This window comes from Delphinus delphis, chromosome 14, assembly GCF_949987515.2.
Source record: "Delphinus delphis chromosome 14, mDelDel1.2, whole genome shotgun sequence".
Classification (NCBI taxonomy): Eukaryota; Metazoa; Chordata; class Mammalia; order Artiodactyla; family Delphinidae; genus Delphinus; species Delphinus delphis.
The window spans coordinates 57,476,783-57,497,883 of record NC_082696.1 but is presented as its reverse complement, the minus strand read 5'-3'; the positions used below and the strand labels follow the sequence as shown (position 1 = coordinate 57,497,883).

Here is a 21,101-nt window from a genome sequence, read left to right as displayed (position 1 = left end):
TGTTTGTTTTTTTAATGTTGAGCTGCATGAGCTGTTGTATATTTTGGATATTAATCCTTTGTCGGTTGCTTCATTTGCAAATATTTTCTCCCATTCTGAGGGTTGTCTTTTGGTCTTGTTTATGGTTTCCTTTGCTGTGCAAAAGCTTTTACGTTTCATTATGTCCCATTTGTTTATTTTTGTTTTTATTTCCATTTCATTAGGAGGTGGGTCAAAAGGATCTTACCGTGATTTAGGTCATAGAGTGTTCTACCTATGTTTTCCTCTAAGCGTTTTATAGTGTCTGGCCTTACATTTAGGTCTTTAATCCATTTTGAGTTTATTTTTTGTATATGGTGTTAGGAAGTGTTCTAATTTCAAACTTTTACATGTACCTGTCCAGTTTTCCCAGCACCTCTTATTGAAGAGGCTGTATTTTCTCCATTGTATATTCTTGCCTCCTTTATCAAAGATAAGGTGACCATATGTGCGTGAGTTTATCTCTGGGTTTTCTATCTTTTTCCATTGATCTATATTTCTGTTTTTGTGCCAGTATCATACTGTCTTGATTACCGTAGCTTTGTAGTATAGTCTGAAGTCAGGGAGCCTGGTTCCTCCATCTCTGTTTTTCTTTCTCAAGATTGCTTTGGCTATTTGGGGTCTTTTGTGTTTCCTACAAATTGTGAACTTTTTTGTTCTAGTTCTGTGAAAAATGCCATTGGTAGTTTGATCAGGATTGCATTCAATCTGTAGATTGCTTTGGGTAGTATAGTCATTTTCACAATGTTGATTCTTCCTATCCAAGAACATAGTATATCTCTCCATCTGTTTGTATCATCTTTAATTTCTTTTATCGGTGTCTTATAGTTTTCTGCACACAGGTCTTTTGTCTCCTTAGGTAGGTTTATTCTTAGGTATTTTATTCTTTTTGTTGCAGTGGTAAATGGGAGTGTTTCCTTAAATTCTCTTTCAGATTTTTCATCATTAGTGTATAGTAATGCAAGAGATTTCTGTGCATTAATTTTGTTTCCTGCTACTCTACCAAATTCATTGATTAGCTCTTGTAGTTTTCTGGGTAGCATCTTTGGGTTCTCTATGTATAGTATCATGTCATCTGCAAACATTGACAGTTTTACTTCTTCTTTTCAGATTTTGATTCTTTTTATTTCTTTTTCTTCTCTGATTGCTGTGGCTAAAACTTCCAAAACTATGTTGAATAAGAGTAGTGGGAGTGGACAACCTTGTCTTGTTCCTGATCTTAGAGGAAATGGTTTCAGTTTTTCACCATTGAGAACGATGTTGGCTCTGGGTTTGTCATATATGGCCTTTATTATGTTGAGTTAGGTTCCCTCTATGCCTACTTTCTGGAGAGTGTTTATCATAAATGGGTGTTGAATTTTGTCAAAAGGTTTTTCTGCATCTATTGAGATGATCATATGGTTTTTATCCTTCAATTTGTTAATATGGTGTATCACATTGATTGATTTGAATATGTTGAAGAATCCTTGCATTCCTGGGATAAACCCCACTTGATCATGGTGTATGATCCTTTTAATGTGCTGTTGGATTCTGTTTGCTAGTATTTTGTGGAGGAGTTTTGCATCTGTGTTCATGAGAGATATTGCCCTGTAGTTTTCTTTTTTTGAGACATCTTTGTCTGGATTTGATATCAGGGTGATGGTGGCCTCATAGAATGAGTTTGGGAATGTTCCTCCCTCTGCCATATTTTGGAAGAGTTTGAGAAGGAAAGGTGTTAGCTCTTCTGTAAATGTTTGATAGAATTTGCCTATGAAGCCATCTGGTCCTGGGCTTTTGTTTGTTGAACGATTTTTAATCACAGTTTCAATTTCAGTGCTTGTGATTGGTTTGTTTGTATTTTCTATTTCTTCCTGGTTCAGTCTTGGAAGATTGTGCTTTTCTAAGAATTTGTTAATTTCTTCCATGTTGTCCATTTTATTGGCATAGAGTTGCTTGTAGTAATCTCTCATGATCCTTTGTATTTCTGCAGTGTCAGTTGTTACTTCTCCTTTTTCATTTCTAATTCTGTTGATTTGAGAGTTCTCCCTTTTTTTCTTGTTGAGTCTGGCTAATGGTTTATCAATTTTGTTTATCTTCTCAAAGAACCACCAGCTTTTATTTTTATTGATCTTTGCTATCCTTTCCTTCATTTCTTTTTCATTTTTTTCTGATCTGATCTTTATGATTTCTTTCCTTCTGCTAACTTGGGTTTTTTTTTTTTTTGTTCTTCTTCTTCTAATTGCTTTAGGTGTAAGGTTAGGTTGTTTATTTGAGGTTTTTCTTGTTTCTTGAGGTAGGATTGTATTGCCATAAAATTCCCTCTTAGAACTGCTTTTGCTGCATCCCATAGGTTTTGGGTCATCTTGTTTTCATTGTCATTTGTTTCTAGGTATTTTTTTATTTCCTCTTTGATTTCTTCAGTGATCTCTTGGTTATTTAGTAGTGTATTGTTTAGCCTCCATGTATCTGTATTTTTTACAGTTTTTTTTCCTGTAATTGATATGTAGTCTCATAGCATTGTGGTCGGAAAAGATACTTGATATGATTTCAATTTTCTTAAATTTACCAAGGCTTGATTTGGTCTATCGTGGAGAATGTTCCATGTGCACTTGAGAAGAAAGTGTATTCTGTTGTTTTTGGATGGTATGTCCTATAAATATCAATTAAGTTCATCTTGTTTAATGTATCATTTAAAGCTTGTGTTTCCTTATTCATTTTCATTTTGGATGATCTGTCCGTTGGTGAAAGTGGGTTGTTAAAGTCCCCTACTATGACTGTATTACTGTCGATTTCCCCTTTTATGGCTGTTAGCATTTGCCTTATGTATTGAAGTGCTCCTATGTTGCGTGCATAAATATTTACAATTGTTATATCTTCTTCTTGGGTTGATCCCTTGATCATTATGTAGTGTCCATCTTTGTCTCTTGTAATAGTCTTTATTTTAAAGTCTATTTTTTTTGATATGAGAATTGCTACTCCAGCTTTCTTTTGATTTCCATTTGCATGGAACATCTTCTTCCATCCCCTCACTTTCCGTCTGTATGTGTCCCTAGGTCTGAAGTGGATCTCTTGTAGACAGCATATATATGGGTCTTGTTTTTGTATCCATTCAGCCAGTCTATATCTTTTGGTTGGAGCATTTAATCCATTGACATTTAAGGTAGTTATCAATATATATGTTCCTATTACCATCTTCTTAATTGTTTTGGGTTTGTTATTCGTCTTTTCCTTCTCTTGTGTTTCCTGCCTAGAGAAGTTCCTTTAGCATTTGTTGTAAAGCTGGTTTGGTGGTGCTGAATTCTCTTAACCGTTGCTTGTCTTAGAGGTTTTAATTTCTCCATCAAATCTGAATGAGATTCTTGCTGGGTAGAGTAATCTTGGTTGTAGGTTTTTCCCTTTCATCACTTTAAATATGTCCTGCCACTCCCTTCTGGCTTGCAGAGTTTCTGCTGAAAAATCAGCTGTTAACCTCATGGGGATTCCCTTATATGTTATTTGTTGCTTTTCCCTTGCTCTTTTGAATATTTTTTCTTTGTATTTAATTTTTGATTGCTTGATTAATATGTGTCTCGGCGTGTTTCTCTTTGGGTTTATCCTGTATGGGACTCTCTGTGCTTCCTGGACTTGATGACTATTTCTTTTCCCATGTTAGAGAAGTTTTTGACTATAATCTCTTCAAATATTTTCTCAGACCCTTTCTTTTTCTCTTCCTCTTCTGGGACTCCTATAATTCGAATGTTGGTGCGTTTGATGTTGTCCTAGAGGTCTCTGAAACTCTCCTCAATTCTTTTCATTCTTTTTTCTTTATTTTGCTCCCTGGCAGTTATTTCCACCATTTTATCTTCCAGCGCACTTATCCCTTCTTCTGCCTCAGTTATTCTGTTATTTATTCCTTCTAGAGTGTTTTTAAGTTCAGTAATTGTGTTGTTCATCACTTTTTGTTTGCTCTTTAGTTCTTCTAGATCCTTGTTATATGTTTCTTGTATTTGCTCCATTCTGTTTCTGAGATTTTGGATCATCTTTACTATCATTAGTCTGAATTCTTTTTAGGTTGCCTATTTGATATTCATTTATTTGGTCTTGTAGGTTTTTACCTTGCTCCTTCATCTGCAACATATTTTTTTGTCATTTAATTTTTTTTTTTTTTTTTTGATGGTTGGTGCTGTATTCCTGTCTTACTGGTTGTTTGGCCTGAGATGTGCAGCACTGGAGTGTGCAGGCACTTAGATAGAGCTGGGTCTTGGTGCTGAGATGAGGACCTCGGGAGGCCTCATTCCAATTGATATTCTCTGGGGTCTGAGGTTCTCTGTTAGTCCAGCGGTTTGGATTCAGAGCTCCCACCACAGGAGCTTGGGCCTGACCTCAAGCCTGGGAAACAAGATCCTGCAAGCTTCGTGGTGCGGTCAAAATAAAAAAAAAAGGAAGAAAGAAAGAAAGAAAGGAACAGTACAATATCAAAGAATAAAAAATAAAATAAAATTAGAAACATAAAAAATATATTAGGAAAACTAAAACTATAATTGAAACAACTGCAACAAGGTAAAATAAAACCACAACAGAAAAAAGAAAAAAAAAAAAAAAAGGTGGGAGGAACAGCCCAAAGGAGAGATCACTAACAAAGTATAAAGAATAAAATAAAATTAGAAAAATAAAAGATTTATTAGGAAAAAAATATATAAAAGAATCAACAACAATGAATCAACAAGGTAAAACAGAACCCTAATCTAAAAGAGGAAAAAAGAAAAGAAAAAAAAAAAGTCTTGCCTATGGGGGCGGAGTGTAGGCGTGGGTGGAACTTAGGCAGGGTCAGGGTTTAGGGTGAGGTGGGACCTTCACGGGTTGGGGGGTGACGTTTGAGCATGGGGTGGGGGCCTAGGTTCAGGACCCACACAGCGGAAAAGGCCCTGGGGGCGGGGCCTAGGTGGGGCGACGTTCAAGCGTGGGGTGGGGCCTCTGCTTAGGATCTGCACAGAAGGGGAGAGGCAGTGTGTGGAAAGGAGGGGCGTCTGGAGTGTGGAGTTCCAGAGTTTGGAGGTAGGGCCCTGAGTGAGGGTGTGTGGGCGGGGTTTAGGCCCAGTGTGTTGGAGGGGGTCTCCATGTGTAAAGGTGGGGCCCTGAGTGGGGTTGTAGGCATGGGGCTTGGGTTCTGCACGGCAGAAGGGAGGCTCTGAGGGCAGAGATTAAGCCCCGGAGCCCAGCAGGCTCCCCGGTGCCTATGTGGACAGGGAAAACACTGGCCCCGTTCCCTTACTTCACACCCCTCCCCCACTGTCTCCCCCAGGGTCTCCCCCGCCCCATTGGACACCTAACCGTGGGTGGGTCCCACTGGGTGTAGGAGCGCCTCCCCTCCCCCAGCAGCCCCTCAGGGGTGCTAGTCACAGAGGTCCGGCCTTTACTTTTGCTCCCCCTTCCCTCCCTCCTGCTCCTTCAGGACCCGCGTGGCTGGAGGGGACCTCGGTGGGCAGAGGGTCAGGCCCGGGATCTCAGCAGGTTCCTGGGGGTCCAAGTGGGCAGGGGAATCCTGGCCAAGCTCCCTTTTGATCCTCTGCCCTCCCAGTGGTTCCCCAATTTCTCTCTCCAGGCATGAGATCCCTTCCCCTCCCCCAGTCGCCCCTCAGGGACGCCAGTCGCATCCCACCTCCACTTCTCCTCCACCTTTACTCCCCGCATGCCCCACGTCCTACCCGGTCACTGGGTGTTCCTCCCATCCCTAGGTGTTCGTGGTCCCCCACAGGTGCCTGGTAGGTGCCCTAGTTGTGAGGAGATGCGAATTCTGCATCCTCCTGGTACGCCATCTTGATTCTGCTCCCCCTTTACTAATTCTTAAATCTTTAGTCTTTGTTCAGGAGAAAATATATTAAGAAAATATGAAATAGTATTATATAAGAAAACCTTAAGAATAGAAGCTACAGGGGCTTCCCTGGTGGCGCAGTGGTTGAGCGTCCGCCTGCTGATGCAGGGGACACGGGTTCGTGACCCGGTCCGGGAAGATCCCACATGCCGCAGAGCGGCTGGGCCCGTGAGCCATGGCTGCTGAGCCTGCGCGTCCGGAGCCTGTGCTCCAAAATGGGAGAGGCCACAACAGTGAGAGGCCCGCGTACCTCAAAAAAAAAAAAAAAAAAAAAAAAAGAATAGACGCTACAAGCTAGAAATAAATTAATACACAGCAATTTTTATTCATTGATTTATATTAATCAATCAAAATTTAAATGAGTCACCTAAAATTGAATAAGCATAGAGGAGGGATACAGTTATGAGTTTACGTAATGAAAAATACCCAAGTATTAATTAGATATATGAAACTGATCATTAACTTCTCTTGAAAGTAAACATGTATACATATCATGAGCAAAAATACAAAACACATAGAGAATCTCTGACAAACCACCTCTGCAAATCTGCATATATATGCTTATGCATAGAAAAGCTATATAAAGGCACTAAAATAAACTTACTAGTCACCCTTTTTCTTTTATACGTTGATTAAAAGCTAACTTTTTTTACAACTCTTAATAAATATTAATTAAAATAATTCACTGACCAATTTATATACTGGAATTGTTTGAGGCCTATTGGAAATGTTATTTTTAAAATGTCTGTTGCTTTAAAACCATTTAAAATTTTAAAATCATAATATTTTCCGTATTAAAAAAGACAAAGGAGATAAACCCTTCAATTTCTCTTCAATTATCAAATAATAACTTCTGTTTATGACCCATCGTGTTGGGTCTTCAGATGTCAGGGTTATTCACTGAACCCTGACTGTTGTACCTTAGAGTAGCGAGAATGAAGGCCCCTGGAATTATAGCCATGGCACAGCTTTTGATGGAAACTATAAAGGAGCATGCAGCCTCTGTGTGTAGCTCTGCAGACCTCAGTTACAGAACTGAAATATCTCAGATGTGCCCTGTCTCAGTTTGTAGTTCTCATGCTGTTTACACAACCTTTCATCCAGATACGAATTTTGATATTACCGTGTTCCAAAATGGTCTCTAAAAGATCTAGAACCAAATGCATCGGGTTAAAAGTCATTTGTCTTGACAACTGAGATATAAAAATGGAGATCAGGTTATTAGAAACCTGGTCTCTGTGACTCTTTTATATAAAGGGCTGATGAAAAATCAGTTTTATATGCCCATGAAGCAAGCGGTTTTATATATTTAGATGAGGGAGGTGGGTTTACAGATTCATCCCCAAACAAAATAAAATATTTACCTTGTTGAGAATATAGACTTTAAAAGCATTTTTTCCTTACTGTATCAAAGTGAATGTTTTATACAAGCCACAAAAGGAAAAGACATAATGAACATCTGTGAAATTAAAAGCGAATTACTTTCTGCAGCCTTGACTAAACATCCACTGTAACCTAAGGAGAATGTGTCTGAGTGTACTTGACGTCCTGAAGAATACTATTATACTATTAAAATGCAGATGCTGGTTTCTATCATTTGTAGGTATGAGAACAAAGCTAAATGCAAAAGAATATGCATAAACTTATTTCTTTAAGAATATGAACTCATTTCTTTCAGACTTTAGTTCTTTTCCTGTAGGGGTGTAGGAGAAAGCAAAAAAACCAACAACAACAAAACCCAATTATTGGCCCTTTTCAGTATGATAGGTACAGGTTGCCAAGGGGCTGTAGTAAAAAGACAGAAACAGGCAGACCTGGATTTCAGCCCAGCTCTTATGTAGCTGTGCAGTGTTAAGCTTATCACTTAACCTTTCTGAGCCTTAGTAAACTGGGGTAATGCTTACCTCGAAGGTTTGTTACATGTAATCTTACATGTGGTATGTGTTCAGTACATGCTAATGGCCATGCTAACAGATGGAGTTGATTGTTGAAGGCATTAAATTAGACCCTATGAAACTGACATTTTTGTAGATTAAAAAATGGCCATACTTCAGATCTCATCGTAAGGTGATCCCCTCTTAGGAGCCTCAAGGGCACTGTTACAGTGGGGCCACAGTGTAGACGGCAAGGTCAAATTCCTTGGTGAGTTTCAGTCGATGGTCAGGGATGGCCATATTCATCAGTGACTAGTTTATAAGATGCTGAAATAACATCCACAACCATGGAGCTCGGGTCTCTTCAGCTATCCCACTGCCTACTGCCTACACAGACAAATATTTTATGTTTCACCTAAGTTAGCATGTTAAACTCACTGCATTTGAATGGTTACAGCACTATTCTAGAGTCACAAGGGCACAACAAGAATGGACACCAGCACACCGTTTTGCCCGCCCTTTTTAATAACATCAATAACATAGGCAAGCCTGTCTAGACTTTTGATGATCCATGTACTCTCCTTAAAGCTCTATTTCAAGGTGCTTTCCATGTTGTTGATTTCCTTCTCAGTCACTCTCCTTTGCCCTTGAGGCAGGCGTTTCCGGAAATTTCCACTCAGCAGGATGTGGAGGAAAGGGTTGATGCTGCTGCCGGCATAGCTGAGACAGATGGAGAGGTAATAGCCCATATAGAAAGCCAGCGTGGGCTGCTCTGTCTGTAAGTTCACCAGTTGTATCATGTGATAGGGGGCAGCACTCAGGATAAAGACCGCCACCAGCACCAGCACCGTTTTCGTCAGCTTCATCACTTTCTGCCTTGGAACACTGGGATTGCAGCTGTAGCGGAAACATTTGGAGAGACAGGACACAAACAACCATAGAAATTATGGGACAACAATGTCCCAGAACTTTTTGGACAGTTCAGAATGGCTATGTAGTGAAATGTGAAGCTCATTTTTCTTCTTACTTATTTGGAGCACTGTGAAAATACTCTTTTTCAGCCCTGTGAAAAATTGCCTGAATTTTCCAAAGCTGGAACATTTCGAGAAACAAAATAAGTTACATAGCAGTGAATTATAATCCAAAGTATCAAATAAAGATATATGAATCTGTACTGATATAAATGATTGAATAACGTGGGAGAGAAGCGACAAACCTTCTTTACAGAAAAATTCCAAATAATATATGTAGATACTCCCCTTTCCAGGAGACACAGCTTAATTCTCACCCTCCTTTCCCTCTTGAGGGTGGGCTATACTTAATGACTCATTTCCAAATAATGGAATAGAGAAAGGGATAAGTAGTCATTTTGAAGTGAAGAAACCTCGTAAACACTACCTTAACCTTAGAGTCTCATCGTGATACGTTATCAGACAAACCGAGACTGGGGGACATTCTACAGGATACCTGACCAGTACTCCTTAAGTACAGTACTTAAGACTACAAGGTTATGAAAAACAAGGAAAGAGTGAGAAACTGTCACAGACCAGAGGAGACTGTGGCGATGTGTCAACTAAATGCAGTGTGGTCCCCTGGATTGAATCCTGGAGCAGAAAGAGGACTTTAATGGAAAAACCAGTGAAATCCAATATAGGGTAGAGTTTAGTTAATAGTGGTGTACTAATGCCATTATCTTTGTTTTGACAAATGCAACATGGTAAGATGTTAATGGGGAAACTGGAGTGAGGAGTATATGGAAACTCTCTGTACTACTTATGCAAGTTTGATGTAAATTTAAAATTTTTCTAAAATAAAAAATTCTTAAATTTCCCAAATTTCATCATGTTATGTCATATTTAGACATTTACTAGAAATTTCTCTGGGACATGACAAGCAGATGAATAAGCCTGGGAAATGGCAGCTGAAAATCACTCTAAGATAATGATTCTTCTGCAGTTCATCAGAGTAGGCACCATCATTCCTCTAACTTATTGCATTTTTAGGGATAACTGGACCATATGAACTTTGTTTTATAAGATGCTCAGCATTTCTGAGAAAGGTGTTGGGAGCAAAGTGATCTGATTTGGAGAACTGTTTTAAAAGGGTTCAAGCGTCCTCTCCAGCTGTCGATGTCGTAATATTCCATATGATTCCATTTCAACCTTCTCACCCGTGATACATTTAGAAGCTAATTTTTGTCTATAACTGTGGTTGCTTCTCTTTCCCATTCTAAATAGACCACTCTTTTTTTAAAAAAATATAATAGTGTTTATTTATTTTTACTTGTTGACAGTTTGCTTTCTTTATTTATTTATGGCTGTGTTGGGTCTTCGTTTCCGTGCGAGGGCTTTCTCTAGTTGTGGCAAGCGGGGGCCACTCTTCATCGCGGTGCGCGGGCCTCTCACTATCGCGGCCTCTCTTGTAGCGGAGCACAGGCTCCAGACGCGCAGGCTCAGTAATTGTGGCTCACGGGCTCAGTTGCTCCGCGGCATATGGGATCTTCCCAGACCAGGGCTCGAACCCATGTCCCCTGCATTGGCAGGCAGATTCTCAACCACTGCGCCACCAGGGAAGCCCTAGACCACTCTTTAATAATGTAATAATTCCAAAGAATTTAAAGAAATCAGAAAAAATTTCATGGGCCAATAGAACACCTAAACCTTTGGTACCAGGGTTTGCCACAAATTTTGACTAATGGTGGTTACATTTTTCACATATTCTTTTTTTTAAAATCTTCACAGTGTTACATATGGTGTGTGGGGAAACCCCACAATCTTGTCTTCTCAAAAAAATACAGTAATTTATTCTAAAGACAAATTTTAATAATGATTTTTTAACCTAACATGTTGTATAATCACTGACTCATTTGAACAACCTGATATGTACAATTTCAAGTGGAAAATAATTTAGATTTATTCATATAGTTTTAGAGACAAGTATCATTAAAGGTCCTTCCTAAGTTTATTGACTTTAGATAAGTCTTTGGTTTTATTTAGTCCTAATTAACCGTGTTCTAAGTATTCAAATATTAATGAGATCCTCCTCCCCACACTAAAAAAACCCCACAAAAATTAAAAGGTTATAAAATATACACAACATCTAGGATATTTACATATGTACACAACTCTGCAAAATGTACAAATAAAACATTTAAATAACAATGCTGATGACAAATACAAAATTATTCTTTAAACAGAGTCTTGAGTTCTGTTTACATTTTTATGAAACCATTACATCAGTGATTACAATATTTATCACTGAGAGATCCTCAAATAGCTGCTTCAGAACATGACTTATTTTCAGAAAATGCCTTATATAGACATTAATGCCCATATGTCTGAGCTTGGCATGTTTCAAGTGACTAATGCTTAAGCTTCTATTGTAGACATCTTAGATCTCTGAATTGTTCTTTTAACAAATAAAACAAAATAAGGCATACACTTACCATCTGGCAACCTTATTCTGTTGATACATCTCCCAGGTATAGCATAAAATTAAAATATAGCACACCAAAATCAAGGGCAAAGGGAAAAAGAAAGTTGTTATCGTCAAATACAGAGTATACCTGTAAAATGAGAGAGAAGACATGACTGTTACATTCACAACGCTAGGGACTTCTACAGTTTATGATTCTGTGATTTTTCAGGGCCCAGAATAAAAGTGCTTGGGGGAAAAGTTAAGGCTCTCTGGGTACTTTCACATACAGAAGGTCTGCTTTTCATTATTCATAGACAACGACTCTTCTCTAGCCAGCTCTTCTCAGTAGCCAGTGCTACTGAGTACTGCAGAGTGGGTGAAGGTGCTTATTATCATTATATTTAGTGTTATTAACAACAACGGGCAACAGGTGGCATTTGTTATGTAGTAGGCACTATTGAGGGTGCTTTACATATTTTAACCCATTGAATCTGTGCATCCCCAGGAGTACAATGCCATTAGCATCTTCATGTTACAGAGAAGGAAACTAAGGCACAGAGGGGTTGAGCGGCTTGCCCAAGGTTACTCAGCTAGTAGGTGGCAGAGGTGAGATTTGAACCCAGATACTCAGGCCAGCTGCAGAGCTCACGCTTGTAACTGAGACTCCAGATGGTCTCTCAAAGGGCACAGAAGAGGACCTGTTGTCAAATCAGCCGGTCATTTTCTCAGTGCTCCACCGGGGGAACCCTTGGGTGGGCCAGCTCTGTTTCTGCCCAGACACCGGGTATCCTCCTTCCGGGGCAAAACCCTTGTGTGGAAGAAGGCAGCTGGCATTGGGTGGGTGTGGACTGGGTGGCAGAGAGAGCGCTCCGGAGCCAGAGGGCCTCTGAACGTAGCACACTAGTCCCATCTCCGTTCACCGTAAGGACTTAATTCTGGCAGGAACAACAGAGGCCAGAACCTCAGAATATCCCTTACCATAACCAACCGAAAAGAGCAGAAACAGCTGTCGCTGCAATATAGTCTCTGCTTATGTGACACAGGCCAAAGTCATGTAGTCATATAGTGAGCTTCAGGTCCTGCTCTCCTTTCAGACTGGGTGCGGCCGGGTTAATTTATCAGCCCGCGGTGATTAACTATCATTTCACCTTTAGATGAGCTGACGCTTTCTGTCTGTGAGTGGAGCCACTGCTGTTGTGAGAAATAACGAATAAACAATCATGGTATCGACGTTGCACTCCTCTGGAGATTTTTTTGTTGCTGGATTCGTAGCCTTGCTGGGCCTCTACCTCCATCCCTCTCAGACTGTGTCTATGTGATGCAGAAATGACTCATCTATTTGACAAGTGGTAGACTGGGAAAAAGGGATCTGCCAGACTGACTTGCCATAATGTATGTAAAAAGCACCTAGCACAGTACCTGGCCCTTAGCAGGTGATGGAAAAATCTTAGTCAGAGATTCTAATGCTGTGTTCAAAATTTCAATCAGAAAAATTTCGACTTAATTTTTCTTTTCAAATTAAAATGTAATAAATGACTGTGTTGGTTGCTGTATTAGTTTCCTAGAGCTGCTGTAACAAATTACCACACACTGGATGGCTTAAAACAACAGAAATTTACTGTCTCACAGTTCTGGAAGCTGGAAGTCTGAAATCAAGGTGTTGGCAGGGTTGGTTCCTTTTTGGGGTTTTGGGGAGGGAGTATGGGCTCCAGGACTTTTCTCCTAGCCTCTGGTGGCTTCTGGCAATCCTTGGTGTTCCTTGGCTTATAGACACGTCACTCCAGTCTTTGCCTCTGTCTTCACATGCATCCTCTCTGTGTCTCTTCAAATCTCCCTCTCCTTATCAGGAACCAATCATCGGATTTAGGGCCCACCCTAATCCAGTAAGACCTCATCTCAACTTGATTATATCTGCAAAGACTATTTCTAAATGAGATCGTATTCACAAGCATTGAGAGTTAGGACTTGGATATATCTTTTCGAGGGACGCGACTCAACCAAACTCCAGCTGCACATCGATACGGTTTGAATCTCATGACTCCTAGACCCTTTTGGAAAGTCTGCCCCTCCCTTGGTTGCTGTGCTCCTATTGAATCTGGCTGCCATGGATCTTTAAAATCCACATTTAAATATATTTGCACCCACTGAGGTTACATGATTAAACTCAGAATCTTCTTCGAAAGGTTACCCTCTCCTTAAAATCAAACTATCAACTTGATGGTGGGAAGCAGAGAACTAAGTGGGGAGACCGGCCCGAAGAGGATCCCCAAGGACACTCTTCGCGGTTGCTCACGTGTTGACAAGGAGGATGAAGCACTTCAAGATTTAATTCAAGTCTATTCTTCTTAAGTTTTAACAACCTACCAGAGTACATCGTCAGGGGATGTTAAATCAAAGCACAACTCTCAAAGCCGTCATTAAATCTGATGACCTTCGAGTAGACCCAGTCAGGCAATGCAAGAATAAAGGAAGCTGCCCAAAGGCCCAGATTGATGCGGCTTGTCTTGTACCTTGTTCTCCAACTCGTCAGTCTCGGTTGGACGAGAGCCAAGTACCTGCAAAGCCGGTTAAGAAGGGTTTGGGAACAATCAATAAAAGCACTGAGCTCCAAGGATGAAAGGTTCATGACAAGAGTAAATTATTAGTATTATTCTCCTCCCTGAAGCACACCTCTATCAGGGTGAAAGAAAGTTATATTTTTTAAGAGCTGGCTGGTACCTGTAGAGAAAACAATTCTTGACCCCGTAAGTCTGAATAAACCACTCACTGATACACAGCTGTCACTTACATGAAGACCCTGAAAATGGTAAGATTCTGCTGTGCAAACTTTTTCTTTACAGAGGTGCTTCCCTTGCACAAGAGGCTCTGGAAAACTTTGTCTCTGAATGGGGATTTCCTCCAGGAGGGCAGGACGGGAGGGAGGGTGTACCAATGTGGGACAGGAGGGACGGTGGCTGATGTAGGACAGGAAGGAGGAAAGTGCGTTGGCTGGTGGGAGAATCCCCAGCAGCGTGAGATTCAGGCACCTGGGACAGACATCTTGCTCACATGGCTTTAGAGTTAGTTCCCCAGGCTCTTGGGGGCTTAGTTCACAGAAATCACAGTGAGAATTAACAAACGTGACTAGCAGACAATACAAATTCCTCAGGAAACGTAGGCTGGAGGGGGGATGTGGACTAATATCATGGGGAAGGGGTTCTCTCTTTTCTTTTTTTCAACTTTGATCCAGAAAAAAGGATAATCATTAATCAACCTTGAAATCCTGATATATCAAACATATTTGGTCCTCCAGCAAATCCAAGAATAATTTTTCAGACACAGCTGAAAGCTAAAGCATGAAAAAGAGAGCTCAGATCCAGAGGAGGTATTTGAGAAAGCACAGTTTTGCTGGCAGTCGGGGGTGTAGGAAAGCAGCATTAGTAGACATTAAACAAATGTCAAATGTGGTCAATGGTCCTTTAATTTTCTCCAAGATTTTGTAGAGCTACTTAAGGAAGATTTATGAAAATGGAAAATTCTCCGTCTCCTTGCTCTTTCAATTTTGCACAAGAGGTAGGACGTTTTGCACTCACTTAGGGGACCCCTTGCCATGCAGGGACAGGCTTGTGACCCCGGGTGCCTCAGCCACCCCTCCTTCCCCACACTGCACCTGCGTTACCTGTCGCCAAGGAGAGAAAGCTCCCTTCCCTTCCTGCTGAGGAAGGGAATGAGGTAATGATTGTACAGCAACCCTGCCATCATTCTGTCTGGGATTAAAGATGATGGAGTCATGGCATCAATCAGTTAGGGAATCTTCTCTCATCATCTCCCCAACTGAAAACCCTTCAATGGCCTTTCTTTGTCTTTTAGATAAAATTCAGAATTCTCACCATGACCCTTGATGTCTTTCTCCTTTCGGCCCTCCCTGTCACTCAGGCTGAAGTTTGTGCCAGTCTCTCCCTGGCCTTCCTTCAAACTCTGTCTCTTTCAGCGTCAGGTGCATGCTGTTCTACCCGCCTGGCAGGACGTGCCTCTCCTTCCTCCTGCTTCTACTCTGAGTCCCCATTTAGGTCTCCCTCTCGGAGAAGCTTCCCCTGACCACTCGCTCTATACGAGGGCCCATGACTATAAATGCGGATCATGGGGCAACTCTCCTTTTCCTTCTAGTAGGTATCATTGTGTGGAAATACACATTTACCCGTGTGTAATGTCTGTCTACACCTCTGGAATGGAAGCCCCATGAAGGCAGGAGCCTTGGCTATTAGTTTAATGCTGCTGTACCTCCTGTGTCTGGCATCGTTCCTGTCATACGGTCTGTGCTCAATACATATTTGGTAAATGAATGAATGGGGAATTTTGGCTCCTACTTACTGACTTTGTTGTTGTTCTAGAAAATTTACTAAAGAAAGTAACCACTAATGAAAGTCTAGGTAGCTTTCACCTAGAGGCAAATATTTTTCATATTTTGGATGTTTATAGAATTTTTTTGTATTGCTTTAAAGGTAGGAGCCCTCTCTTAAAATATTCCACACACTTGCAGTTATTAATTAATCAAAGAAAGAAAAATGAAAGAGTTATGGGAAACACTTGAGTTTTATGATCCATTAAATTGACAATTCAAATAAATGTATAAACAATAAGGCATACTGGTGGCACTGACATTAAGTGCTGGCATTACAGAGAAAACTTCATTTCTGTTTTACAGAATTATAGATTTTGTTGAATTTAGTAGAGTTAGAACTGCAAGAAATGCCACGGGCTGGGGGAAAGGTTCAGTTTTACAAAATCTTTATTTGTCTCTGGCCACGTGATCCTCTAAAGTGAGGGCAGGGAGAAGGATAAAGGCCTGAATGTCTTAATTTGAAAGTAAAATTTTAGCATTCTGTGTCCATAAGGTTAAAAGAAAAATACACACTATTCAGTTGTGTAAGATACACACACACACACACACACACACATACACTCAGAAAAAACCTGTGAACATTAGGAAATGTTCTGTGGTCTGTTCTAAGGCAGACAACGTGCTTTCACTTTGTTTGCAGTAAGAGGTTTACCGAAGGGGTACGGTTTCCCCTCTTTAAAGAAAAAGCCAATACTCTCCTGCCTTCATGGTATGTACATGGTATGAAGAAGCTTTTCTCCTTCTGAGAATGGGATCACGATGGTGAGGACTATACTTTAGGTTGCTTTTCTGCAGTGGTTCCTGCCCCGTGCAGGGCTCTGGTGTTGGAACCCTGGCAAGCTCACCAGGCTTTACTCCACACACCATCAGCATTGGTGCATCAGCTGAACTAACCAGATCGACCTGCCCGGCACGCAGATTAAAAAATGTGAAGCTAAGTATAAGTTGAGAAGTATACTCTACATATTTTGATAATTCTTTTGTAGAAAAGCAGCAGGATATAAAAACTGCATTAAACGTTACCATCATTATTCACGTCTGAATAATAATGATCCAGGGAATGATGTGTATGGACCCCGCTATTCCTTTGTTTATCCATCTGAAGAACTGCTCATCCCTTCCCGACCCCAAAGGCCCACTTGGAAGGGTGAGAGAGGCAGAGCTCAGGAAAGAGTCCTTGATGGACTCAGGGAAATTTAACACAGCCCTCAAGACTGACATTCACTCATTCATTCATCAGTAGTTTTTGAGCACCCGTGTGCCAGGCACTGTTACACAGACAGTAGTGTAGTGACCAAAGACCCTGCCTTTGTGGAGTTTATGTTTGATGATCAGGGAAGGCTAGACAAAAACAACACACATGCATATCTTTGTACACGAAATATATTAACATATGTAATATATTCGAAGCAAGGGAGAAAGAAAAAGTAGATCAGAGCAACGGGGACCAAGTGTGCTGGGTTGGGCTTGGGGTGGGAGGAAGGTGGATAGAGATTTCAAGTGGGTTGCTCTGTTGTGCTTTCTACTGTTGTCTTCAGGGCTTGTTTCTGTTTGGGGAATGCTGCTAAGAGCTGGTGTGGAGGTCCTGCCATCTGGGTGATGCAGGGCACATCCTAGCTTGCATGCTTCCTAAAGAAACCAGGTGGTGAGGTAGTTGCCAGCTACCTGCCCTCTCCAGAGCTGGACAGCCTGTCTCTGAACTGGGCTCCATCACTCACTGGCTCCACAGGCTCTGGCCATCACCATTATCTCCTTGAATAACGTTAGCTTACATGGGTGGAGAATCTGGCTTTGGCATGTTCTGGGATACAGTCCAACAAATTTCTAATGATGTAAATGGCAGTATTTGCATTAACCAATCATAATGATGAGTATAAAGGATGGTCCTCCTGGTACTCTGACTTCTCTTCATAGCTGTTTAAGAGCCCACTACTCCACTGATTCCTTTAAGCTGCTAGGTGATAACAAGGGTGTGTGAGACATTGAACTTACCAGAAAGAGCCCTAGACAAGGAGTGAGGAGACCTACTTCAGTTCTCAGCTCTGCCACTGACTCTCTATGTGCCTTTAGCAAACCCCCTCGCTTCTCAGGACCTCTGCTTCCTTCTTGCAAGAATGATGGGTGGTGGTGGGGCATTCATTCTGGTCTCCAATATTTCATGATTTTATGGTCTTTTTTTTTTTTACATCTTTATTGGAGTATAATTGCTTTACAATGGTGTGTTAGTTTCTACTTTATAACAAAGTGAATCAGTTATACATATACATATGTTCCCATATCTCTTCCCTCTTGCGTCTCCCTCCCTCCCACCCTCCCTATCCCACCCCTCCAGGCGGTCTATGGTCTTTTTTTTTCTTGCAGTCAACTGTAAATAAAACTGAGATAGAAAAAATGATTGGGAAAAAGGAGATGTTTAGTGTTTTAAGTTTTCCATGAAAAAATTGACCTCTGTGAAAGTTGGAAAAATATTACCTGATCTGTCCTACAATGAAACAAACAAAGGAAGAGGAACTTTGCTATTACAAACCAGCACTGATGTTGCTTAAGTTGGGATGACCTTGGGGAAGCACAGGCATCTCTGAATTATGTTAATATATTTCATAGTCTCTTCACTTACCTGTCCACACTCATTACAGTCATGATGGCACTACAGGCAAACTGGTTGCAGGTATCCAGGGATGTGATGTTGGTGCAGAGAGGCCCCCCAAACACCCACTCTCCTCCCCGGGCCCACTGGTGAATAAGAAAAGGCATTCCCATGATGTGGACCAGATCAGCCACAGCCAGGTTGCAGATATAAATGTCAGGAATTGTTTTTTTTCCTGGACCTGAAAGAAATGGAGGGAAACCCGAGGATTGACATTGAAAGTACACGCCTTTAATTTATGCCATCTCTTACAGATTTTCAATTGCTAACATTATTTTAAAAGTTAAAAGGAAACCGTCACAACTGCACATATGAATGCTTGTGTATATTCAGACGTTTTGAACTATTTGATAACTAACTGCAGTGGTTTAAAAATATGTCCACAACTTCTTTGATATTGCTTTCAAGAGCGGGGGCCTAGGGCTTCCCTGGTGGCGCAGCGGTTGAGAGTCCGCCTGCCGATGCAGGGGACACGGGTTTGTGCTCCGGTCCGGGAAGATCCCACATGCCGCGGAGCGGCTGGGCCCGTGAGCCATGGCCGCTGAGCCTGCGCGTCCAGAGCCTGTGCTCCGCGGCGGGAGAGGCCACAACAGTGAGAGGCCCGTGTACTGCAAAAAAAAAAAAAAAAAAAAAAAAGAGCGGGGGCCTAATTCCCTCCCTTTGAGTGTGGGTTGAACTTGGTAACTCACTTCTAACGAATAGGATGTGGTGGAATTGACAGTGTGACATTCAAAATTTGGACATAAAGGAATGGTGGGGTTTTCTCCTTGCTCTCTCTTGTATCACTTTCTCCGGGGGAAGCCAGGTGCCGTCTTGTGAGGTTACTCAACAGCACCGTGAAGAGGTCCATGTGGAAAGGAACTGAGGCCTCCTGCCAACAACCAGTACCAACCTGCCAGACCTGTGAGTGAGCTCCCTTGGAGTAGATGCTCCAGACCTAGCCAAGCCTTTAGATAGTCCTCTAAAGATGGACAGACAGCTTGACTGCAACTTTTTGAGAGACCCTGAGCCAGAACAACCCAGCTAAGCTGCTCTTGGATTCCTGACCCTCAAAACTGTGTGAGAGGGACTTCCCTGGTGGCACAGTGGTTGGGAGTCCACCTACCGATGCAGGGGACACGGGTTCGAGCCCTGGTCCAGGAAGATCCTACATGCCGCAGAGCAGCTGAGCCCGTGCACCACAACTACTGAGCCTGCACACTTGGAGCCTGTGCACCGCAACAAAGGGGGGCCGCCACGATGAGAGGCCCGTGCACCACAGCGAAGAGTGGCCTCGCTCGCTGCAACTGGGGAGGGCCCGCGTGCCGCAGCGAAGATCCAATGCAGCCAAAAATAAATAAATAAAAATTAAAAAAACAAACAAACAAAAAACTGTGTGAGATAACAAATGTTGATTGTTTTAAGTCACTAAGTTCAGAAGTAATTTCTACATAGCAACAAATTATACCAACTCTAAACTCACTCAGGCAAAAGACTTTGTCTTTACCTAGCCCTAGCACCAAATATAGCTGAATAGGGAAAATAAATGTTTCCATCTTGCAATGTTTTTTTTCCCCCACTGAAGCTGTAAGTTCAAATCCTAACTGAGGCCATTGTTAAAACAATTTTTGACCATTACTTAGAAATATTCCAATAAAATTTAACTCAACAGAAAAGACTATTAATTAAGACCCTGAAATCCAGAGTGTGGAGTAGAAATCTGAAACGAGTGAATTGGTGGAGGGCACTGAGAAACATCTTCTGTCAAATGTTGGGGGAAGTGAAGGCAAAATAATTTTCTGAGAGCAGAAATTGAATTTAAAATTCAGTTGCTCCCTATCTTCAAAGAGTTGGGGCATTCAGTAATAAACAGGTATCATCTTTATCTAGGAGATGCTATTTATTAATTCAACAGACGTTTTATTGAGCACCAATTATATGTCAGGCATAATATTGTGCTTTGGGCTGCAAAGCTAAATCACCTAGAAAGTCTAACATCAAGGAGCTTATAGTCTAGATGTGTAATAAATGATCACATTATAACGTGATGAAAGAAAGCTAGAGAAAGCACAAGTAGCGCATACAAATGGGCCTCTACCCCCTCCTCTGGGGGCAGTCGAGGCAGATTTCTTGGCAGAAGTGACATCTGTATTGAGGACAGATAAGAATTTAAGTAGCACATAAGAATTAGCCCTAAGATTGTGCCACAATTATTAGTTCACCCTGGATCCAGGTCTATTGCTCTGTTGTTTGGAAGCTAGTGTGTGTCTTCATTATTCAGGGACTGCAAATTCTACAGCCTGTGAACTTAATATTTAAGCCATCAAAGGCTCATGTGAGGCGTCAGTCAGGGCCAGGATATTTTACCCAGGCCATGGCAGCACACACTAGATGGGGGAGTTACTGTTGTGAGTCCTTATTCAGCAACCACACTTTGGGCATTGTTGATGCCACTAATACAGCAGGTTGGTTCCTTGTCCCCAGGACGTTGGTGGCTCATATCAGAAAGACCAAGAAGGAGAAGAGACTTGAGAAAAAAAACATGTCAACCAAAAGAGATGCTAAATGACTCTCCTTGGTCTCTAATCCTCGTCCTCACCAGACCATTGGGAGTAGGAGATGGAGAGGGCTCAGGGGAGAGGAACTGATATTAGAGGTCAGCTGGAAGGAGTTCCACACTAAAAAACAAAAACAGAAGCAAAGGGACTTCCCTGGTGGTGCAGTGGTTAAGAATCCGCCTGCCAATGCAGGGGACACAGGTTCGAGCCCTGGTCCGGGAAGATCCCACATGCCGTGAAACAACTAAGTCCGTGCGCCACAACTACTGAGCCCGTGAGCCACAACTACCAAAGCCTGTGTGCCTAGAGCCCATGCTCCACAACAAGAGAAGCCACTGCAATGAGAAACCCGCTCACTGCAATGAAGAGTAACCCCTGTTCACCAGAGCTAGAGAAA

General features: G+C 41.6%; 1 protein-coding gene across 1 annotated transcript in view; it reads right to left on the bottom strand.

Annotated features, from left to right (window-relative positions):
• Positions 1-8,312: 8,312 nt before the first annotated feature.
• The window catches only part of MCHR2 (melanin concentrating hormone receptor 2), a 29,081-nt gene continuing 16,292 nt past the window's right edge, over positions 8,313-21,101 (bottom strand). The window contains 5 exon segments of the mRNA XM_060030594.1: positions 8,313-8,619; positions 11,168-11,287; positions 13,504-13,537; positions 13,540-13,694; positions 18,138-18,342. Coding sequence (XP_059886577.1) covers positions 8,313-8,619; positions 11,168-11,287; positions 13,504-13,537; positions 13,540-13,694; positions 18,138-18,342 — 821 coding nt within the window.